The sequence below is a fragment of the Anopheles stephensi genome, chromosome 3 (genome assembly GCF_013141755.1).
Source record: "Anopheles stephensi strain Indian chromosome 3, UCI_ANSTEP_V1.0, whole genome shotgun sequence".
Classification (NCBI taxonomy): domain Eukaryota; kingdom Metazoa; phylum Arthropoda; class Insecta; order Diptera; family Culicidae; genus Anopheles; species Anopheles stephensi.
Window position 1 is genome coordinate 64,787,460 of NC_050203.1, and position 24,048 is coordinate 64,811,507.

Sequence of the window (24,048 nt, forward strand, 5' to 3'; positions counted from 1 at the left end):
GGAAAATTCGGCGACAGGTTGATGATCGTTCAAAGCGATATAGGGAAATCTAATCCTTTTGTGTCCTTTTTCTCCACAGTTGCGTGCATTGGGTGCAAGCCATCGGGTGGTGTAATAATATTGCCTGGAACGTGGGACCCCTGACGGCGCGACAGTATCAGCTGGCCGTGGAGCGGTACGAGTGGAACAAGCTCGAAAGCTACAAGAGCATCGTCCCGATGGTTCACCTGAGCTGGAATCTCGCCCGTAACATCAAGGTGTCCGACACGAAGCTGTTCGAATCAATTAAGTAAGTGGTTCGTTGCTTCCTCAATGGGGTGAAAATTTCGTTTGCTTCTCTGATGATTTAAAAAAGTTTTAACTTTCGTTCTTCTGAGCCAAAGTGTAGAAAAATTGTATTAACTGATGCCGTCTTATGAAGCAGCACTAATGTCGTTTAAGATTTAAAAATATTTACTAAGTAATTCGCTTGTCTTTTTTCCTTGATACACAGAACCTGCCTCATGCAAACGATGAAACACTGTATGCAGGTGTTGGAGTATGTGAAGTCTCTCAACATAGAAGTTCGGTTTCATGGTCGTGGTAAAAATGAAGCTTCACACTACTGCGGGCAATGCGAGGTAAGCATAAAACTTGATAACGAACCCAGATAAAATCTAGTGTAATTACGTACAATTCCAATGGTGTTGCAAGGTGATATGACAGCCACGCCACGTTCTCGTACGCTGAAGCAAGGCTCATACGCACCACGATCGAAATTGTCTCGTCCCAGGAGAACCAAACTCGTTTTTGGAACGTCACCGGGAGGAACAATTTCTTCTGGGTGGTGCTAAAGTAAAATTCTTTGCTTTCATAGGCGTTACTGGTCCTATCGTTTTAACTTATCGTAGGAAAAGTGGCAAGAAAGCCAAACATTTATTTGTATGAAGCGAAATTGTTTGAAAACAATGTTTTAAAAAACTCTTCTTACTAACCCGATCGTCTGCCTGCGTTTCTTTCCCGATTTTTTTTTCTCCAGGTGGAAGTGTTCAATGTTCTGTTCATTCGCGAGCAGGAAAAGCGTCACATCGTACACTGTATGGGCTGTGCGCGTAAGCAATCGCCTGGCCTGCAAGGGTTCGTGTGTCTCGAAGAGTACACGCTCGACGAGCTGATGCAGGTGTACGATGCGTTTGTGTTGCACACACCACCACCACCACTGCCACCGATTGCTGCTGCGCCCGCAGTACCAGCGCAATCTCCGCAACATCAGCAGCCCGCAGCATCGTCTCCGGCCGGTGGTTCGGCAATAAATGTAAGCTCCTCAACTGCCAGTTCTACTGCCGCCGTCACCGCCGCATCGTGTTCATCGTCGTCTGCAACGGCCGGCAGCGGCACCAGCAGTGGCTCGGTGCCGGTGTCTTCGGTGGCCTCGTAAGACCGACCTCTCCACAATTACACACATGCTCGGCACCATCTGCTCTCGGACAATTTTCGGCCCCACCAAATCCATATGGCGCTCGCTCCCGTGTCTACACACCTTCCATAGAACGTCCGTCTATGGGGGTGAGGGGGGAACCAGGCGCGGCGAGAGTGCGCTTGTAACACGCGATTGTAACATTGTTTTATTCGGTAAGTTTAGTTTTAATTTAGTTCAAATGTACGCAAATTGTGTATCCCCTGCATATATATTATATATATAGAGAAGAGAGAGAGAGAGCGCACGAACGGTTTTGTGAAAAGAGTATATAGAATTCAGCAATAGGAGAATAATAAGAAGGTTTTAGGCTAGAGAGAAGTAGCGGCCGTTTTATAAGGCAGGAAAATCACACTACTACCAGTAAAGGTAAACTACGTCTGGAATGCTAATAGGGAGAGCACGGCGGTATGTGCGGTTGTGTATATCTACAGGGTTAGATTTTTCTGTTGTTTGATTTTCGAACCTCTAAGACTTTTTAAAAAAATATTATTGAATTGCACATTTTTGTACGCGCGCTTCGTTCGTATGAGAGAGAGCTGCCCGGCTGAACTGCGTTGTGAGATTTCAGCGTGTGGAAAATCGTTTAATGAATACACTACGTTGATGAAAAGCAAATCGCAAAAATACACTTGTTGGGTGATTCAAGGACCCCCCCCCGCCCCCTACGTTGTGATATGATTGTGTGTCGGTGTGTGTGTGTGTGCGCAAGATAATCCGTTAACTCCTTCCGGATCTCACATTCAGGACTCCTCGACACCTTTTCGCTTCTCGATCGGGTACCGATCGTTATGCGTCGACACGCAATTCACACGCACCTTACGCACACACATACGCATAAGCAGTTTCCCCCTGTTTTTTTTAAATAAAAAGTGATTGTACATAAAACGAAGCGAAATTGTCTCGTATACCGTTTAGGTGATAACAGTCTGTCGAAGGTGGAAACCACGCTGTTGTATGTCTGTGCTGTGTGTCGTCGGGTGGGACAACCTCTCTGATGCGCCACCATCGGCCGGCAACACAGTGTACCTTAGCCTGTAAGCTGCTGTGTCTCTGTGGACATGGAACGTAAGGAACACATTCACTAATCCTGTGAACCACCAAGGCAATCTGTTGCGTGGTTGTTTATAGGTGTACAGCCTTACACTGAAGCGTGCGGAGATCCCTCTGCCATTCCTGGGGGATCGGCGAGAAGAATAAATCGGTCATCGAGCTAGTCCTGTAAAGGCTGATTTTACAGCCTGATGATCAAAAAAGGGGCTTGCTCATAGACCGAGCTATGATCCCGGAGGAGCTCCGAGGTAGCGAGTGATGTAAATGGGTTACCGCTTATCTTTGGAACCTCTAAGGCCACTCGAATGAAAGGTGATTCCAACTTCCTAGCAGTATGTCACACACACACACACATATCCATCACAGAAAGGGATAACTTAAGCCAAAATGCCTGCATTGTTGATGTCAAGGAATAGAAGAAAAAAACGAAAGGACTTTTATATTCTTTGGTTTGTGCATAAGTTTATTTCATTCAAACTGTAAAACCACCTTTTGTTTACACTCCCCACATCTAAATGGCATAATATGTAAAAAAAAAGCTTTGTTTTAAACACTCATCAGCGTACGGATGTGGTCGCGATGTTAGCGTTTAAGTAGTTAATTTATTTCATCCCAAGTGTGTGTGTGTATGTGTTATAGTGGAAACCACCACCATATGGCAGAGATTTCATTAAACTGCCATTTAACGTGTTTAACTTTTAACCGTGATTTGTGTTCAAATGTGTGCGTGTAACGGATCGATCCGATTTTTGTATTTGAGGTCATCAGATAGGTTCTTTGGATTTCATGAAACACACACACAGACACACATATCAGTTGCCTTCACGTGATACGATGAGTTACGAAATGATTTGTCTTAACCTGGTGTGTTTTGTCTGTTAGTAAAGCTTCCCACAAGTAATAAATTGTTCAGCTCATAAGAGGATATTTTTTGAACATCTTACGAAATGTACAGAGGTTGTAAGACCACCTGCTGCTGGAAGAAAAAAATCAATAAAATAACACAGCTCTATTGTAACCACACTTGTTTCCCGTTTCTGGGTGATGAACGCCTAAAAGTATGCAAACAAAAATGGATGCAATGGAGACTCACATAACAAACACTTTGCTTTCCGATAAGTCCGAGCAGTAAGAAAACAAATTATTTAAAGCCAAGAAGACAGCAAAACAAATTAAACTCAGGAAAAGCAGCAACTTGTCGATGAACCCCGGGAAATGAAAGACAAGCTGTGTAGCGGGGTTTTTTCGCGAGCATATTTGCATACCCAACCATTACCGACTTCTATTGAATCTTTACCATAGATAGGATAGGACGCGGGGACTTAGAGAACTACTAACTTGCACGACCATGCAGAACACCTCCAAACAACCGACCTCTCTCACCAAAAAAGGCCGAGAGACCAATAGGCGAAGATATAACCGTGAATGATGATATGTCGGTGGGAAAAAAGTGCGCAACTAATAAGTTAACATTTTTGATAACTAACTTATATAGAGCCCCGGAAACAGCAACGTGTCGTCGTGGTGTGTGGTGTGTTGACACAGTTTTGGTCAAGCCCAGTAGTATAGTTTTAGAGTTACGAATTTTGAGGGACGTGTGCTGTACACAGAGCACACCACAGGAGGAAGAGTAGGATATTTTCAAGATTCGCACTATTTTGAAAGTAGCAGCAAGCAGGACTGTGAGTGCCTAACGAATGTCCGGACCGGTACCAGACCAATGTTTGAAATTGATTTGATCTTGTGGTCCTCCATACGCGAGCGGTTCTTGTGAGTACCCTCTGGTTTATTGCTTTTCTACTTTTTTTTTTATCTACTTCTTGTTGGACGGGTCTCTCGTTTCAGTATGTCGTTTATCCACGTGCTGTTGCCACATCTCTTCTCTCGCTCTCTCACTCTCTGTCCTGTCCAACCCTGGGACCGGGAATGTATTATATTAGGCGGTAAGGGAATTGCGTTTAAGTTGAGTAGTTGGTAGCGTTATGTGTTAGAGAGCTGACCTTAGATATGATCTCAACAAACGGCACGGGAAAATCGGGAACAGCAGGCAACACCAATCATCAGTCCGTGTTGTCAGTCAGTCTGCAATGTGACCCAAGACGTCTTTCATGTATAGTTTTAATTGTTTCCTTGTTTGTGTCTTTCCGCCTCGAAAGCATATGGAAGCAGAATTGCAACTTTGGGAAACTATGAAATCTGTTTGGTGCTTGAACTGCTTTTTTAGTTAGAAACAGGGATCAGAACACAAGAGAACGTTGTAGTGAAGAAGTTGTCTTGGTTGGAAACATCCATTGGACCATTGTACATTGCTTAAAACTACGTGTGAAAAGAGCTATATTTTGTGCGGCACTCTCGAGCCATTCTTTTGAGCCATGGAGAGGTCCTCACAAAACTCCCCACCCCCCCCCCCCCCCCCCATTTACGGTGTGCGAAAAGTTGGAAGACAGAATTGGAGAACTTTTATCGTTTTTTTTTGTGAGAACATGTCGTTAAAAAAGATATACCAACAAACCAGGCGTAGTAGTCATCATAATAATGCCAGACACTTAATCCGTAGAGCTTATCGATCGATCCTACAGCTAATTGCGACTACTTATCTTGAGGATCAGTTTTTCCTAGATTATTCCGATCGTACATAGAGTCGGGTCCGCAAGCGGAACACAGGGGATGCTTTTGGATATTTACATTCTTTTACTTCTAGCACTGAGGGAGGATTGTCTTCCTCTTCAAACCTTCACCGGGCCATGACAACTCAAAGCTTCATTTGCGGAACGAGATCAGCAGAGCTGCTCATCAGAAGCCTGCAGTAGTGAGCGATGTTATAGTCGAGTTTCACTTGAGCTCTGATACCACTCTCTGCATGTTTCTACCATTTTTTTTATCTATTTCCTATAAAAACGTTTTAAGCACATCAAGGAGATCCGTTTTGCTGAGGACTCCCCCGAAATAAACGAAGAAACATACGAATCGTAAAGATGGATGGATTCGTTTCCAGCGTTTCCAGAAATCGATGAAGCACGATGAAGCACTTCATCATCATATCCCTATCATCATCATCCCCCTTTTTCCAGCCTGCACATCCGGCGCAGACTAGCCTTGAAGGACGATGAAATGCGATGAACGAGCTGATCTTCTTCGCAAAAACCGTCACAACACTTGGTATCATTTTATGCCTTTGCCAACGGCAACTTTATGCTGTGGACCTCTCCTTTTCCTTTACGGACACAAGATGATCAAAATTATGCTCATATCATCAAACTAAAACAAACCTTAAATTTCTCATCTTCACAGACTTCTTCTCCAACTAGAAACATTAGCCATACTTGGGTTTACTTTATACACGGGGAGAAAAGTAGGCGAGAAGAATACCGAGCAAAGGATGGAAGCGAACCAGATAGGTCAAGTCACATTTCAGGAAAGCCTTACCTTGAGTAGGACCCTGGGAAGAGCTAGGGAAGACAGACAAGCAGTCGTTTGAACTGAGCAGGGTGGCAGGCCTCTCGCTCTCAGTGCTGCTTGGGGATATGCGTGAACAGATCTACTCCGTTGGTGCGACAAAATGTTCTGCAATTTAGTGGGATTTACAATTGGCCGCCGAATTGGGTTTCCTCTTAAAACATCTAATTGACAACGGTTTCTTTTGTGTATAAGTTAAAAAAAGAATCAAAGTGTACAAATTGAAAATATAAAAACAAAAAAACATTTAATAGAATTCCGCATAAATTGCAAAATATATATGTATATGGAATGAACCAGTAGATCACTGCCATTTTGTACCAGGACACGCGAACTAATGTCACACAAAAGGGAGGGATGATCTCCTCTCTAGTGTGTAGACAATAGTTCCCGTGTGTTTTTGGTCAAAAAGTAATCAATCGTGTATGAATGAGATAAGGAGAGAGAGAGATAGAGAGAGAGAGAGAGCGAGTGAGAGTGTGTGAACGATAACGGAGGGATTTGTACAGGAACGAGGAACCTGATCATCACACAGGACACACTAGATTCAGCTAGTTTTACTTATCTATTGGAGTGAACGGGGTGGTCCATCTTGAATGAATGTGGGTGCTTGAATGAAGATATTAGATTGCAGCGCGGGTTTATTGAATGAGTGTTTGTGTACAGATAGGATATTGGTCTGGAAAGGATTAGAATAAGCGAGGATATAGGTTTGAGAAAGAGAGATAGAGAGAGAGAGAGAGAGAGAGAGGGAGGGAGGGAGAGAAGGCAAGAGAAAGAGCACAAGAACCCAGGCAGGAAAGAGGATTTGAATTCTTTCCACGAAATGTATAAAGTAAACCAATTTTATTCGACAATTTTCCCAATTTTCCTTACACACACACTCACACTCGGACTTCACGGATGTAGAAACAGAGTAATACACCTCCTCATCCACAGGAATTGGCAAGGTTCACTTATTCATCACCACTCGCAGACACGCATACTTTCGCTTTGTCATCCAATTGGCAACTCCAATTAACTGCTCACTGTGTCGTCTCTGGTGGTGCCCTTTGACTTCTGGTCAATGCGAAACCCCACCTAACTCGCAAATAATTTTATTTGTTGCGCGTGAAGAAGAAGCAAAAAACTGGAAAATGGTGCTAAAAGCATTAAGCTCTCATTATATCGCATTCTTCTATATCATCTGCAACGACAAAAAAAAAACATTTATATGAAAAATAAAAGTTAATCGAAAAGAAAACAATTCTGAATAACAATTCTGTCGAAACAACACTGTGTACTGAAATACATCCACAGTGTGTCTATGGGTGCTCTTGAACGAGTCGGCAGTACTGCGGAACAGTAAAAGCAAAACAAATATGTCTTTCAAAATGGAGATAGAGAAAGAGAGAGAGAGCGAGAGAAAAAGCAGGTGGACATTTTTTAAAACGAACATCATCGTATTACAGATCTCGCTATTTTGTTTTTTGCCTGAGTTTCGAACTTAAGACCTCTTCTTCAACCCTTCAAAAAAAAATGCACATTATTATGAAAGTGAAAAAAAATCACAAACGACTACCGGGTAGCCGTGAAAATATGATAAAAAAACAATAACAAAAAATCAATACCTCAAAATGCCCAAAACGCGGAGGAAGTGTATAACAGACAGACGCACTGCAGAAATGGTCCCATGCATAATATGTTTATCACACACCACATTTCAGGAAGAAAGGTAAAAAATACCGTACCGTATAAGAGTAAAATACTACCAGCGACGAACATATAAAAGTCATAGCATGACGTGAATAAAACTTTATTAAACTTTATATATATACATACGTCAAAGGCAGTAAATTATACGAAACCACAGAAACTTCAGAAAGTTGTGAAATTTTGCAAATCAATTATCGGAATAAGAGATGCTTTCTTCATCTTACCACTTAAACCACGTACGGCGTAGAGCGAATGAAAAATACGAAAAACCAATATTCGGAACCTACAACATATTGCAATAAAAATACGCGTATGATGCATTACGATTGGGTATATTAAACATAAATTGAGTGTCGTCAAAGAGGAAAGCAAATGGCGGTTGGAAATTTTAAATGACACTTAACGAAGAATGCTGCTCCGTTGTACGGAGCTTGAGCAAGAAGAGATCAGATGTTCTAAACCCAGCTACTAGTACAGACAAAACACACATATTAAGGCAAAACATTTAGCAACATTAATCGTGGATCGATTAAAAAACAAAGTAACCTCATCCTTTAATATGCGTGTGCGAGAGAGAGAGAGAGAGGGCGGGCGCGTGAGTTAAACAATTTGAGCAGTGCTCTCTTGTACAGCTTGAGAAGGAGATGCGGTCAAACAGTAAACTAAAAAATAAAATCTTATAACTTAAAATAACAAATAAAACAGTGGAAAGAGAGAGAGAGGTTTTTGGAGTGCTCAAAGTTTTTGCAACAGGAGGTATCACAGTAGCAGGGGTGTGTAAAACCGAGAGTAGAGAGAGAGAGAGAGAAAATGGAGGTAAAAGAGTTTTCTAATAATCACACCACCGACACACACACATAGAACTCTCAATCAAATTACACCAAAAAACCGAATCGTCCTCAATACGAATGAGTATAGGTAGCAGGCGGGGGAAGCAGCAGTTCAGATGGGAGAACGAGGGGAAAAAAACGCGTTGAAAAATGATGCTAATTCTATATATTTATAATATAGCGTGTGTGTGTGTACACATCATTCAAATCAAGCAAATTACACGCCATTAGGGACCCTCCCCCCAGAAATCTTGGCAGAGGATTATGTTTTTCTTGTTTTACGTACAGCAGAACCTCTAATCCAATTTTAGTTCTAGTTTAAATCAATTATTAAAACCACCACAAACACACACACACACAGCACCGGTTGCTGCTGGTGATCTAGTAGCACTAGTAGTGGTGGTAGTAGTAGTAATAGAGCGACTCCGATCACAGCGCCACCGCACGGTCGGTGATCGAAGTAGGAAGCGGTTTATTTCCTTGTGTAAAGAAGATTCACCAATAATTCGGTTTTGTTTCGAGTGAGAACACGCGAATTGGCAATATGTGTAATATAGTGCGCTAAAAATTAATTCTTAGTAATAATAACACGGTTAAACGGAAAAGAAAAGAAAGTAACGCATGAGAGGTAAATACACACAGAGGGAGAGAAAACTAAAACCGGGGTGTGATAGTGAAACTACGTAATGTAAAACAATGTGGAAAAAAAATGGAATAACAAGAACACTTTGATGAACACATCTGACATCTGCGTGAAGTTTTTTTTTTATATTAGAATTTGAACAGTGAGCGAAAGAAAGTGATTGCAAGGGCGGGGGGAGGGATCCTTTGCGCTAACCAAACCTTCTGGACGATCGGTGGCTGAAGAATGGGTTGGTAAGTAGTTGGAATGGTTGCAACCAGTAGAGCCCGGTAGCGTTCCGACAGTACCGGAACTGGATGCTTTCGATGTCGGACGGGCTGAGCGTGCGGTTGCCGAAGTCGGGTTCGTCGTATGGTTTCTGTTGGAAGAAAGGTAAGTTAAAGTAGTATAAGACTAATGTTGGACGGTGGTGAAGAGCGACACAATTGAATCGATTTTGCAGGGGTCCTTCAAAATAGAGTCTTCCCTTCTCCGAGTGGCGAAATCGAGGCTTGTAAAGTGATTTCAAATAATTTTCCCAGAATGATTTACTTAAAATAATCCTACGTTGGCTTCTACCGAGCAGTGTTGTATGGCATCCATTTCATCAGAGCCTGATGAATTTTGAGACATATGAAACATACCGCTGGACGGCCATCTTCACCGTTTGGATGAATGTTGGAAGGAGCTTAGGTATAGAAGTTTTTGTCTTTCTCTCCAGTAAGAGAAGAGAGATAATTTGTAACCGGTTATAATCGATGCTAAGGATGTGCCTCGGTATAATTGAGGAATTTTTCAATTGTAAGCTATAGTTGCTTGAAATTAACTGATAAAGTTATAGAAATGTTTCTTTGGATTCCATCTGGGCCATTCCACCATAGGGTGAACTGACTTTCCAACTAAGTCTAGCAAGTCAGAAGTGGCAGCCATGACCTGAGAAGCGGTCGTTAGGCCAAGAAAGAAGAAGAGAATTGTTTCCTTAAATTAAAAGTACGAGAGATCTAATTTTTGAAGGCATACGTTAGTGACTTGTAATGACGAGAACTCTGCCCTCTGTCAGCTCCTTCTTCTTCCCTGGCACTACAACCTCGAGAGGTCTCGGCCTGCCATATTTCGGGCTTTCTGTGACTTAATTTTACCCGAAGTAAAGAAGTCAGCCTCACGTACGGGGAGGCGGTCTGGATGGGATTTGAACTCCGGCTATGCCCCGTGTGAAGACCGGCGCCGTTATCGCCTCAGTCACCGAACCGCCCCAACTGCAAGTAACGGACTTACGGAAAAAATGCGACGGTTCCACCTGGTAAAGTCCAATGATTCGGCTTTAACAACACGTTCTTTCTTCTAGTCGGTGGTGGTCAAGATATTTGGACACGGCCTCGAGCTGAATGGCAGTTGAGGCCCCTCTAATTGCAATATAACAGGGAAACAACAGGATTTCCCTCGCCGACGATCCTTCAGCTCCTAGGTGATCGGAGGGTCCTAGGTACACTGTTTCTGGTAGTGGTTTGTGAATAATGTTTCCTCACGAGAGGCGTCGAGGTGTTCCGGCCATGGGTGACAAGAACCGATTGATACAATGTTGGACCAAGACCTGGTAATTTAATGTTCGCTACTAAGGCCGTAAGGAGATCGACGATCGAGCATTAAGGATAGGAGAAAGTACGAAGTGCCTGTCCGTGGCCCAATTTTCCAAGGAACAAATGTCCTGTATAACGCCTAGAAGCCATGCCCAATATATTCGAAGATCTGCTATTCCCTCAAGTGTCTGATATCTCAAAATTGTTTAGAATAATGAGGCTAGATCACTTCAGTATCTGCAAAAATATGTCTTCGTTCCCACCAACAGTTTAAGCCAATTGATCCTGCTATGATTCTGATATGATAAAGCTGTTGGCAGGAAGGCCGTATTAAGAAGGCGGAACTTGCAATTTGTAAGAGGTATATTCGATGTACTAAATCTACTTCAACTTACCAAATTCACCAACACCGGATGGGAGCGATCCTTCGCACCCGCAAACCGCGTGTAGTGCATGATGCTGCCATAGTTGTAGTCGATGCTGTACGTCTCAACATCTCGCTCGTACTTGGCAAAGTTGTTTCGATAGAATGATTCCGCTAGATAAAGTCAGTATAAAACAAGATGATTACGATCAAACAGTTTATTAAAACTCCCCAAAGAGAGACTTACTTTGATACCTTGGCTCAAGGGCACTACGGTTGACGTAGATGTAGTCGTCCCGATCGGGACGGCTCACCTCGTGCAGGTAGCCCAGAATGTGCATCATCTCGTGCATTGGCGTGCCGCTCATCAGACATGCGGGCGCCTGCAGGTTCATCACATTCTGGCTGTTGTCTAGGGCGCGTCCTACCGAGGCGTAACATCCGGCCGGACGGTTCGTGATCGTCACGTAGTAGGGAGTGTCCGGTGTTCGGGGAACGAACCGGACGCACGTTTTCGTGTGGAACACGTTCATCGACTTCTCGATCACACGCACCTCGTTCGGTGCTGGAAAGGAAAAGAGTAATGCGTTCTATAGGGAAAAGACCGTCTTTTCGTGACGATTCTAAACATAATACTTACTAAAATCATTCGGTGTGATGTAGTACGGTACGATCGCGTTCGGCCAAACGGTGGACGTATGCTCCTCGGCTATCGACAGCCGGTCCTGGCTTTGGTGGGCATCGGTCGGCAGCATAATGTCGCCCTGGTAGTAGTACCCGAAGCCAAGCTCGTGTGCCGGCTGCTGCTGGTACCGGCTGTCATAGTTGTGCACCCGTCGACCTGTCAAACCATTTGGAACGATCACTCAAGCGTCAACGACCACTGCGGGGCGCATTGCACGTCGATCGCGTGGAGATGATCGCTCCTTGACGAGGCTGTTCCACTTACCTACTTCGGCACTTTCCGATTGATACAGTTGCCCCGAGCAAGGGTTCCGAACGATCCGCAGCAGTAGTAGTGCACCGATCATTAGAATCGTTCTACTCGCGGCGATCATTTTCGCTGGTTGGTGGTGGTGTTTTCCGACTGTCAAAACTTTCAAACGAACGCACTTGGCACAGCACCATTCACGAACAACTTAGTGGAGTCGGCCGAACTGTTGGCGACTATCTGGTGTTAGATTTAAAGTGGTCGTTTGATATTTATACGTGAACCCTGCCCCTTTGCCGGTTCTGGTTTGCTTATCGGAAGTGGTGGGAGGCTCGTCAGCAGGGCAAGTTATGAACGGGCTTGCCTAGGTGGTTAGCTATATCTATTCAATGGCGCGCGTTCATTAGTAGTCGAGGAAGGGGGGGAGAATTTCTTCACCACACGGCTGGAGAGCATGGAGCTGTACGGGGGGCTGTACAGTTTAGTAGATCATATTTTACGGAGGTTAAATAAAAATAATCACGCGTAAATCTATCCTAAATTTAATGTGGCAAATTTAGCGCCTCAACACTAATGGTCGTAAAGAGAAAAATTTTCCACCTTCAAGATGCACTTACCTTTTTGTCCCTCACTGTAGGGAAAGCATTTTTCAAACGTTAAAGAAAAAAGGCTAATACGGTGACACACATATTTTACGCATCGTCGATCCACCACCGAACCTAATGGCTCATTCCAGCACCCATTGACTACTCGGCCGACTACCGGAAGACTGGCTCGGGGATGGGGGGAAAGCCGTAGGTTAGCTGAAAAGTTAGCGAACGAACGGAAAACATTACCCAGCGAGACATAATCGGCGTCTTCCAGGCGAGTATGAGCGAACTAATGAAGACACTTTTTTGTTGTACCTTTTCTTGTGGTTGCAATTTTACACACCATTCTAACAGCTGCTCTTTGCGATCGAATCGAATCGGGGAAAACGCTAATCGACTGCACTACCGGCAATCGATTGAATAATTGTTGTTGTGACTGTGGTTCACTTTAAGCGCGCCACTGGAAGTTGATCCATGAAACATGACATGTTTCTTGTACATCGGTGTAATGGAAGCCATTGTTAGCAATTATGGCACGTTATCTAAGCTGCAGTTACACGACCTTACACACGTTACACTCGCTATCGGGAAAAAGACAGTCTTACCTTTTTCCGTTTTGCACACTATTATTTGCCACTTAGCAGGTCGTTTGTGATAGGTTGTTCGGAACTGTTCGGGCTTGCAGTTTAGTTGATAATGTAAATGAAAAAATTGTTGGCATACCGTGGAAAGCAGAAGTATTTGCGTAATGTTTTCATGGGTTTGAGCTTTGATTTTCGGGGGTTTAAAAAAAGACTCCTGGGTTTGGGGCGATTGCTGAGGCGATAGCGGTGCCAGTCTTCACACGGCAGGACCGGGAATCAAATCCCATCCATATTGCCTTGGGCAGCCCGCTCTAGCACCAGATTGAAGCGAACACAGGCAAGCCCATTTTCCAGGCGCCTTGTCCTTGGTTTCAGCAAAGGGAACCTTCACCTGACATGTGATGTTGGTCATCACCATTCTTCCAAGACTCATGACTCAAGCTCGTCAGGATCATAACAAAAGAGGGACCATCAACGCGATCTTATGGTCCGGAAATATTAAACAGATAAACGAACGACGCTTCAAGGCTTGGGATACGGCTGACGTTAGGTAAGATTAATCTAATTCAAACCTAAAGAGTTCTATCTCGTTCGAACTTTTTCCTTTCATTCAACCGAATCTTCTAACCAACAATTTGCAATAGTTCACTAGGAAAAGTCCTTACAATTGCTCCATTGTAGCCTATCTTCCGTGGCGGTCCCGTTAGCCGAGGCGATAACGGCGCCGGTCTTCACACGGGATCGAGGATCATTGCAACAGGCCAAGACCACGAAGCAGTTGTAGCGTCCGATGACTAAGTGTGTAAGTGGTCTTAGCGCAGCTCACACATTCGCTACCTTCATTAACTGTCTTGTCTTGTGGTATGCTGAAGAGGCGTAAGGCGTATGGAGATGCCGTGCAGCTATTCGAAAACGTGTAACACGATTTGTGCTGTACAAGTTAACTCAGCCCAATATAAATAAAGTTATGAATAAAAATGGCGATAACGTATTTTAACTTCGTTTAGCCAACATTGGCGATACTGAACTAATAAGAACCTCAAATCCGGAAGAAATCCAGACAAAGTTTATTCAACAAAACGGGTTTTGGTTGCTTGGTTGCATTGTTTTGCCACAGCTGTGTGATAACAAATGACAGAACTGAATTGGGCTGCCGAGCCCTCCACCGTAGTAGACGAATGCAGAGCCGTAGAACCGAAAAGCGCATAAGCGATAATACACGTATGCACTTTCGTACACGCCTTCTGATCAGACAGCAGAGATATTGCTGTACGCATCGTGGTAGTTCATTTGAATTTTATTGGGCTTTGGAATCGTTTTTTGGCGTTTCGGTTGGTTGGAACTATTGCCACAAGTTTGGGTATAAAAGCTCCACCATGGAGGACGAACAGCCATCAGCCGCAGTTGAGCTTTCGCAGTGCAATCACCACCCGAATATGGCAACCAAACCGTTGAACTACCTCATGAACGTGGTGGTGGCTCTGTGCCTTGTGCAGCTTACCCTAGGATTAGATCTGGCCGTGTACACCAAACCGAGCAAGGAAGTTGGTAAGAATCCGATCGAAGCTATCAATTCACAAAAGCTCACTGATGCGACTTCTTGCAGGCAAACGTCTTGAGTCGTACGATCCCCGGAAGAGTCCGGGATATCCGCATGAGTACGGATTTGGCCACTACTACCAGGGCGATATTCTGCTGCGGCCGTCCAAAGTCGGTCGTCTGGCAGTTACCGATCCACTGAAAATCGATCTATGGGTCGATGGCATAGTGCCGTACGTGATCCGTGCCAACTTCAGTAAGTTGGAAAGGAAGCTCCTTTCCCTGAGCTCGAACTGTACGCTAACACGTCCGCTTTGTTTTTTGTAGCTGAAGGAGAAGCGCAAACCCTGAAGGCCGCTTTCGCCCAGTTTGAGGAGAAGACCTGCGTGCGGTTTGTACCGCGCAGCGATGAGCTGCAATACATAACGATCACGAACCGGCCGGAAGGATGCTACTCGTACGTGGGCCGCAGCCCCGATCCGATGTTTAACCAGCTCAACCTGCAGACGCCCAGCTGTATGCAGGAGGTCGGTACACCGGTGCACGAAATGATGCATACGCTCGGGTTCCTGCACGAACAGTCCCGCCCCGATCGGGACGACTTTATCGAGATCTTCCCGCAGAACCTTCGCCCGGAGTATCAAGGTAGGGATTGTGGGGAAGCTCCTGAGTCCAATAACGCGTCACCATGATTCGCTTGCAGATCCTCAGTTTATTGCGGTCAACTTTGGCAAATACGAAGGTCCGGACGGTACGGATTACGGTGTGCCGTACAACTATGGCAGTGTGATGCACTACTCGCGGCTGGCCGGTGCTGCCTCACTCGCTAACCCGGTGCTGAACAACAAGCAACCATTCTTCGGCGACTTTGGCAGTGAGGCTGGGCTGACGGACGGTGATGTGCAGCAGCTCATTGCCCGATATTGCACAAAGTAGAGGGAAGCGAGGAAGGCTGCTGTTGCACTAGCTTTTTTGATACGAAATGAAATAAATCTTGCTACGAATGACTACAAAACATCCTGGTTCAATCTATTTTCGATACAAGCGTACATCTCAATGTAGTAACTTCTCTCCGAATGTGGCCTCGATGCTTCGGCGACCTGTCACACTCGGCGCCGGTGGCCCTTCAACATCGCCCGGTGTATTGATCTCGACCGCTACCTCCACCTCCTTACGGGCTCCGCTTCTGACGAGTCCACCCCTTTCGCCGCTCGACTCTTGCCGTGAGCTGTACGGTGAGTCCTTGCCCAAGAATCGAAACAGCTGGCTAACCTCCCGTTCCAGGACGGAGCTTAAGCTGTGCCGGTGTCTTGATTTACTGCGAGCAACCTTCCGCTTCGCCTCATCTTCCGACATTAGCTGTCCGTCCAGGAACACGATCGTGGAATGCCGCCGATCGGGCCCATTGTACAGTTCCTGCATGGTGTGTGCACTTACCTCCGACAGGCATTCGGAGAGACTGCGATGGTGCAAGGATGATGCTTCACTACCGCCACCATCCACCGGTGTGTCGTACTCGTTGGGCTCGGGTTCATTGTGAGGATCTTCCGCCGTCAGCCGTATGCGACGCACCTTTGCCGAACCATTATTGCTCGCTGGCAGGGATCTTTCCGTACCATTGGCGCCGGTTCGTTTTCGGAGTGTGTTCTCGTTCGCTGATGATCGAGAGGACTCGGGAACGGAGGCCGTATCACTGCCGGTGGCAGCTGCAGCAACTTCAGCTGCGGCCGCTTTCAACCGCTCGGCACGCTCCTTCAAAACCTCCCGACACTTGTTGGTACAGCCACCGACCCACTCGGAAATGAGCACACCCAGCGCTACGACGTACCCGAACAGCATCAGCAGAAACATACCCTCCGTGTCGGCAAGTGTGAGACCCCGCTCGGACGGAGCCGTGGTGCGCAAAACATCACCGACGGACGCTTCCTTGTAGTGGCCATCCTTCGTCTTGACCGTTTCCCACGTTACGTCCTTTCTGAGTTTGCTGATGAGACCCGCTTCCTGCATGTAAAGGATCGCATTGTTGATCGGATCGCGGTGGACGGAGTTGGGTGGGAACACCATCGACACACCGTACAGGGCAAAGCATTCGCGGCTCACGTGTAGACCGTACCGTTTGTTTTGGAACCTAGAATTGAGCGAAGAGAGAGAGAGAGAGAGAGAGAGAGAGAGAGGGGGGGAGGTTTTATGACTGCGAAAGACGCGAACGCTTGGCCTTTACGTACTGATGTGAGAGGTTCGATTGGATGAGAAATTCTAGCTCGTTCTTCGACCCGATAAAGGCGTACGATATAAGGAACGCTTCGGTCACATTCCGGATGCCTTCGTCGACGCTGCTCACATAACGCAGATCCTTGAGCAGCTTGTTGGTCTGCTTGTGGCTTGAGTTGAGAAACCAACGCTCCCAACCACCACGATCCAGTGTGCCGACACGGTAGAACCCACGGTTAAGCTGCTCCACCCCGTCGACACGTTCCGGTTCGACCGGAAGCGTGATGAAGGCGATGATCGATCCCGTGTAGCAGGCGGTGATAATGATCGTAAACAACCAATAGATACCTGAAATCAGTTCTTGTATACGATCGCTCTTGATTAAAGAACAGCTCATTCAATAGTTACCGATCAGCATGCGAGTGGAGGTCTTCTTCGTATTGCTCCACGAGTTCTCGCCCTGAAAGGTGAGACTGTTGGTAAAGGTGCCGAACACATACCAGAACATGTTCTCGATCTCGCTCCAGTTACCGAGCAGATGTCTTAAAGTCATTTTGTCCGAGAATGCGAGTGGGAAAATGGCCAACAGATAGATGAGGATCACCGCTACCCATACGGGCCACTGGAACGGTCCTAAGATGGCACGGTATCTGCAATCGAAAGCTAGTGAGTTCTAATTTTCGGACCTATACTGGACTGGACTTACCTTGGCAGGGCGCTTGACATTAGTGTTAAGAAGGCTGCACAGTCCGTTGAGTGCGATGCCGACATCTCGGTGGCAAGGTTACGCTCGATCGTCACGTATATACCGGCCAGCCCTACATCGGCCTGCCGTCGCTGTATCTCATCCACAACAGCATCACCCGGACTAGATCGATTGGGAGAGCAGTTGGTCTTAATGCTATTTACCAATAATGGCCGGCCTTACTCACCCCATTTCCAACTTCGACGGCTCCACAATGTCGTAGGTAAAGTTAAGATACTGAGCCATGGCACGCATCAGCCGTATCTCGAGCCCTTCCCACCTTATATTCACATTGCCCACACCGTCCGTCGACAGGCGCTTGATCATGAACGGTGGCTGATGAGCGGCCATCACCGTGAACCGATGGCCGGAGAAACCTTTCCTTAACTTTTTCGGAAACAGATTCACATTGTTGCGCGAGAACTTGTTCCCGATCCAGGAGGTAAGCACCTGCGGCCGGTTAGCACCGAGCCCATCGATGTACAGCTCGTGCGTGTACAGCACGTACGGTTGCTCGTTGTTGATGCGTTTATCGACCGAGTACGATTCTCCGATCACGAGCAGATTGATGATATCGCGGGACTGTTTCGCGGCCAGAAACTCTTGCAGCTTCCATTGGCTCGAGCGTGGTATCAGCACGACGTAGCTGTTCAGCTGGGGACCGATCACCTTACGCGTCATCATCACGTCCGCCAGGAAGATGATGTAGCTGCGGCACTGCGGACCGAACGGTTCCAGAATGGCCGGATTGTCCAGCGTGTAGTTGGGACCGATGCGGCCCGTGATGTAGCTGGTGGGAAAATCGCTAAACAGTGCCTCGAGGATGTAGTTCTCCGTGGTGGCCACATACGTATCGTACAGCACGATCGGTACGCAGTGGTAAAGGTACTTCAGGATGATCTTGTTGAGAAGCGTAACCAGCGAAAGCGTTTGCCGATTGTCCATGATGACGTGTGCGAAGTTACGCTCCCAGATTTGTTCGCGCGTCTTTGGATGCCCTCTGAACGTAGGATCTACGCGGCGTCGTTCACGGGTGGGCCAGTCCGGTTCTTCGTAGCAATCCTCCCACAGACACGTGTCCGATTTGTTTTCCACCTCAACCGGTGTACCGTCGTACGCACCGGTGTAGTACGCTTCGCTCGCAAGCTCATAGAATCCGTTCGTGGATTCTCGGCCGCTGTAGTTGATAAGCTGCTCATTGAAACGTTTCGGGTGGTGTAGTGAAGGTATGGCAGTCGTGATACCAACTAAAAAGCTCCACAGATAAAACACAACTAAGAAAGCGTGAAGGAACATTGCGGAGAGTTTACTACCACGCTAGGGGCAGCAGGAACAACTAAAAGGTGACCGCAGCTGGAGCGGTCTGTTTTATACTGGGTGTGTGTGTGTGCAGGTGAGTGGCTGTGTTTTGATATTTATGAAACATACTGACGACCCTTTGACCGTAACCTTTCGTTCAAATTGGAAAAGAAAATTAGAAAAGCGGAAAAAGGGGTCGCTGGCGTTCATGGTCGATGGCAGCATGCTATGGTTGAGTACTTCCATAGATAGATTCTCACGATGCTCTCAGTATAAATGTATTGGTTCGACGGCAATACATGATACGAATATCCTATATCATTTGATATAAATACAATCATTATTATTTAACAGATAATTGTAATTATTAAGACGTAAGTTACTGTCAAAATAAAGTGTTACTTCTCAATTTTTACTAATTGTTTTGTTTAATATAAAGCTGATTATTTTACCGGTTTTACGGGTTGGGTCGTCCGGTGTTATTCTCATCATGTTACCAGCCCACCGGAGCCTGGCGAGTCTAATGCGCTGCACGATGGTGAGATCATCGTACAGCTCGTAGAGCTCGTCATTGTAGCGGCTCCTTCATTGTTCTTCCACCAAAAATCCTTCTGAGCATCTTCCTCTCGAACGCGGCTAAGAGGGCTTCGTCAGTTTTGGACAGAGTCCATGTCTCAGAGGCGTATTTGAGTACTGGGTCTATAAATGTTCTGAATAGCCGTATCTTCGTCCGTCGCGACACATATTTTGAATGGAGAAGTTTCCTCAAGCTGTAGTATGACCGGTTGGCAGCCACAGCACCCTTGCGTGTAACTCAACGCCAATATTGTTGTCGGTGCTGACTTTTGACCCCAGATAGGTGATGTTTTGGACGACTTCGAAGGGGCGGTCACCGCAAACTAATGATGTCTATATCATCTTTATAATGTACTCCAGAAAAATGTTTGATGGTGTGCATCTAATTAAAAATCTTTTGACAAAATCTTGATCCTTTTACCTCGTCATCTATGTCTTCAAGCGATAAAGCTTCAGTTTTTTCATCATATTTTGGTGTTTTCTTTAAGTGAATGTTATGTGTTTTAGTGGAAGAGCACTGTAGGGTGGTTAAAATCATGGAGCTTTTTTCAATTGCCCAACATCAATCGATGTAGCCCTAATATTTTGTCTGCACTGCAAGGATAAAAGGGAATGGACAATGTTGAGGAGGGATGAGTCCTGGCATTTTGAGCATTGATGACCATGAGTCCTGGTCTTCGCCTCCTCAAACGCTCATCTAATTTATGCTGATGATTTGAAATTTTTTTCTCCCTATAACGTACCCTGCAACAACTTCTAGATTACTTATCTCTCTGGTGCTCTTCCGACTGCCTCTCCCTCAGCTTCGACAAGTGTTCCGTCATCTCTATCTCTATATCCCCCAATCCTATCCTGGCACCATTCCCCATAAACTCTCAAATCTTTGCACGGTCCAAGGCGATCCATGACATTGCTGTCATCCTGGATAGCACATCCTAAAAAGAGTGTATAAGACGCTGGGGAGGTTTCTCCGCTCCTCCAATCAGTCCCTTCCTTCTTATGACACCCGATGTCAACTTCTAGGGTTGGCGTCTTTAGAGAAGCGGCGGTCTGTTGCCAGTGCCGTCCTCATCGCTGGTCAGATAGCCAGCTGAAATTGGATAGGCCTATACGTCTCCACCCGATCTCTCCGTCCTCGTGCTCCGCTAGCTATCTTGTCCCGGCGTAAGGGAATCGGTCATAATGACCACTTCCTTGTATGTCTGCACAGTTTCAATAGTTTCAATAGTTCTCAAGTTTCTGCTCAATAGTTCAATAGTTTCAATAGTGTTCAATAGTGAAGAGATTCGAGCTTCAACTACAGCTCATCCATCTCCGCTTTGCGATCATCAGTGATTCACAACCCGTGATTCACCATCTGCCACACACTCGCCTACAAACGGCAAGATCGTGGTTAAAATCCCATCTGGACCGTACCCCTCATAGTGAGCACTGACTGGTATTCATAGTATCATTAAGTCTAGTAAGTCAGAAATAGTAGACAGGACCTTTAGAGGTCGTACAAGAAGAGAGAGAGAGAGAGAGAGAGAGAGAGAGAGAATTGAAGAGAGAGTGAGAGACTAAAGGACAAATTCGACTAGACAACTTCATGTAATTGGAGTCGAACTTCGGTTGAGCTAATCACAGACGATATAAATCTCCTATGTTCGAGTGTGATAGAGTTTTAGAGGTTAAGATATTTAATATGATTTTACAAGTTTTTCATATCTGAAGAAAAACCTAACAGCCCAATATAACCCGCTAACAGCTTATGTATGATAAACCCAATATTTGTCAAAGGCAAATTATTGGGCATTATAATTTCGTTTGAAGCTTGCGAATCGCCATCTTTTGAAAGCAATTCTTACCAGATAGATTTACTAGAACAATCCTTAGCTTTGTGATATCAGTTACACGAAATGAGCAAACACAAGCCATTTACTTTTATGTCGATTAAAATTTTATTTTATTTTATTTCATTGTTCGTACTCCGCTACTCCACCAGTACTGCACTACACTACACCAACGCTTGCTCGCTCGGACGCACGTTTCATGCACGTGTCTCGTGGTTCGTCATAGAATTCCTACCAGCTAAACAGTAACACAAACGTAGACAAAGTAGACGAAAAACAAAATACATTTTCGGTAAAGACCTAAGTGCGGACGCAACCCCAAACTGGTGCCGGGCGTTTGTCAATAATATAAAGGAAGAAGGGTAGCAGGGTCACGTAGCAACTCTAGCAGCAGCAAGGTACATCGTGTTTTACAAGCTTGAATCGAAGCATTATTTCGATTTTCCATTCGAGTTCTTACCGATTCCCCCCTTTTGCTTAGAGCCATTAGAGAGAGAGCACACTTCTTACCGCGCTTCGAACGGATCGTTTGCCACGTTCGCCCGTCCAGGCTTACGGGACGGGGTCCTATAGATGATCTATTTACAGAAAGCATTCATTCTTGATTCACTACACTACTTGCTTGTCGTTTGTGCCCCGGGGGTTTTCGGCCACATAATTTACTGCCTATAGCAAAAAAAAAAAAACTATAAATATTGTCACATGTCAGGTTTGTTTTTGCGTGTTGCGGAACGCGCACTAGCACAATACTGTCGTCTAATTGTCAGTGTGAAAGGGCGCATGTGTGCTGCCTTGTTGATCGGCTGATTGATTGGGAGTTGAATGTAGGTTCGCTTCGCCCGCTCTGCCCGCTGGCAGCAGCAGCAGGCTCACCGTTAGAAAGGTATGCGTTCCATCGTCGGTGAATTTTAGCATTTAATTTTTTTTCCATACGATACGAGTTTGAAGAGCAAAAAAAAAAATCAGTTAAACCTTTTACCGAAAGCATACCGTCACCGGAAGAAAGACAATACTTCCCCAACACACAGGGACAGGTAAGTGGGAAACATTAAGGTGATAAAATAAACGATGGAACTGGACACCAGTGTAACGGTCGGCGATCGACGATACTTATTGAGTGACTTGTTAACTTGTTTCGTTTTTCCTTAATATTTCATGTTTCGTTTGTTCTGTTCAATCATTTCTTATTGTTTCGTTTAGCAGGAACTTTAAGTTCTCTTTTCACTTTAGTTTGTTCTATTGTTTCAATCATTCCTTTCGATGAAATTAGTGCAACTTTCACCCTTTTTTTTCATTCGTTTTCATCTCTTCTTATAATCTTCTCTTTTATAACTTTCCTCTTTTTCATTTCATTTTCTTTTCATTTTCATTTCATTTGTTTTTATCTCTTCTAATATTATCTTCTCTTTTATAATTCCCCCCCCTCTCTCTAAAAAAATGGTGCTTTCCAATTTTTTTCTTGTTTCTTTTTCTTCAATTTTCCTTTCATTATGGCAGTGCACTACTCCAATCACGTTAAAGTGTTCCCTTTCATCCTACATGCATGTGTACCGTATCATCACTGTGAGCAGTGCAACAGTTTCGTGAGTTTGAAGAAAAACGACAAAAAATGTTCTTAAATTAAGGGACGTAAATAAAAGGAGTAGGACAAGGAAAAAACAAACGCATCTTAGTAGAAACGGTGCAAAAAGTAAAAAGAAAAACATGGTTAACAGCTAGAGAAAAATACATATTGCATGAGTATTGCTCTTGTATCCTGCGAAACGGTTACAGGTTCAAACAGGTGGCCTAAGAATGGAAATTTCGTTTTGGAATTTGTTTCTTGTTCTTCAGGATTCCTCGTCTAACATAATTTTGTAAGTAGCCGAAAATTATTTACAATCAAAAGTCTTGCCAGAAGAAGTGCTTTACATCTAAGCCTTTGCCACTTGTCTTCCCCAGGACGCCCACTAAAGATCGTCCCTAGTTTCTAATAATTTATAGTGGAATAAAATAGTATCATACACTAGAATTAGTATCTAAGCCCGGCAGGCAGCATGTCCACACGCTTGCTCTGTTCGATAGTTCCTACCTAAGTCAGAAAAGGGGCGGCGTGCAGCGAATAGGGTGATGAATGTTCAGAAGGGTACAAGTACAACGCGGCCCGCTTCCGCTGCAGAGGCCTCCTAAAGACCTCCTTCACCGAACGGAAGCCGTTCGCATGTCGACAATAATGGCGTATGTTGCATTTAGTTTAAGGGAAGCACACAGCCGCAAATCCTTATCAGTTGGTTCAGAGGTGCCTTTTTGAACGTTGGATGGTTGCGGCGCTACTACTACTACTACTCTACCACTGCCAATAGGGCAGTGGCCGATCAGCTTTCCGGTTCGAATTAGTTTTCTTTTAACTGACAGTTTGCGTGTGGTTGCAAAAGAAAAAAATTCTTCCAAGAAAAAGTATGAACTTCACACTGCCTGTAGTAGCAGCAGCAGCAGCAGCCGCGACGACCCATTCCCCCGTGTATGACTTAGTTAGTGTCGGCCACCTCGATGTCGTTGTCGATGCGAGACGAACGGATGCCAGTCTTGCCGGTCCACGGGTAGATGTCGGGGCAGGGTTGGCAGGTGCGCATGTACCGGACGCCCGATTTGTGCCACAGGTTGCATACCTTCGGGTTGTTACAACGCTTGGGACGATCCTGTGAAACG

General features: G+C 45.2%; 5 protein-coding genes across 10 annotated transcripts in view; 2 read left to right on the top strand and 3 right to left on the bottom strand.

The window, feature by feature from the left end:
- LOC118511667 (histone demethylase UTY) overlaps positions 1–9,088 on the top strand; it is an 88,151-nt gene extending 79,063 nt beyond the window's left edge. For 2 of the 3 annotated variants that reach the window (XM_036055020.1, XM_036055021.1), the window contains 3 exons: positions 80–289; positions 494–620; positions 1,019–2,107. In XM_036055020.1, coding sequence (XP_035910913.1) covers positions 80–289; positions 494–620; positions 1,019–1,417 — 736 coding nt within the window. In that variant the 3' untranslated portion in view covers positions 1,418–2,107. Of the gene's footprint in view, positions 1–79; positions 290–493; positions 621–1,018 lie in introns of all 3 variants that reach the window. The other variant, XM_036055019.1, reaches the window with a different exon arrangement.
- Positions 4,303–14,098, bottom strand: LOC118511669 (astacin-like). 4 transcript variants are annotated; one of them, XM_036055026.1, is made up of 8 exons: positions 13,180–14,098; positions 12,890–13,066; positions 12,602–12,787; positions 12,003–12,456; positions 11,694–11,894; positions 11,301–11,618; positions 11,085–11,227; positions 4,303–9,491 (listed from the first exon to the last, which is right to left on the bottom strand). In XM_036055026.1, exons 4-8 carry the CDS (start codon positions 12,109–12,111, stop codon positions 9,324–9,326), a joined length of 939 nt encoding a protein of 312 aa, XP_035910919.1. In that variant the 5' UTR covers positions 12,112–12,456; positions 12,602–12,787; positions 12,890–13,066; positions 13,180–14,098; the 3' UTR covers positions 4,303–9,323. The 4 variants fall into 4 exon arrangements, with proteins under 4 accessions (XP_035910919.1, XP_035910918.1, XP_035910917.1 ...); XM_036055025.1 differs by having other exon boundaries at positions 12,003–12,444; positions 12,890–14,098; XM_036055024.1 differs by having other exon boundaries at positions 12,890–14,098.
- Positions 14,099–14,254: 156 nt separating this feature from the next.
- On the top strand, positions 14,255–15,741 carry LOC118511671 (zinc metalloproteinase nas-5-like). Its single transcript, XM_036055029.1, has 4 exons — positions 14,255–14,706; positions 14,765–14,953; positions 15,025–15,342; positions 15,401–15,741. Exons 1-4 carry the CDS (start codon positions 14,337–14,339, stop codon positions 15,631–15,633), a joined length of 1,110 nt encoding a protein of 369 aa, XP_035910922.1. The 5' UTR covers positions 14,255–14,336; the 3' UTR covers positions 15,634–15,741.
- Positions 15,706–18,949, bottom strand: LOC118511670 (ionotropic receptor 21a). Its single transcript, XM_036055028.1, has 5 exons — positions 17,841–18,949; positions 17,615–17,776; positions 17,317–17,558; positions 16,923–17,256; positions 15,706–16,825 (listed from the first exon to the last, which is right to left on the bottom strand). Exons 1-5 carry the CDS (start codon positions 18,947–18,949, stop codon positions 15,751–15,753), a joined length of 2,922 nt encoding a protein of 973 aa, XP_035910921.1. The 3' UTR covers positions 15,706–15,750.
- Positions 18,950–21,444: 2,495 nt separating this feature from the next.
- Positions 21,445–24,048, bottom strand: part of LOC118511674 (mucin-5AC) — a 141,010-nt gene continuing 138,406 nt past the window's right edge. The window contains exon 14 of the mRNA XM_036055033.1: positions 21,445–24,038. Within this exon, the coding sequence (XP_035910926.1) occupies positions 23,868–24,038 (171 nt within the window). The 3' untranslated portion in view covers positions 21,445–23,867. The remainder of the gene's footprint in view (positions 24,039–24,048) is intronic.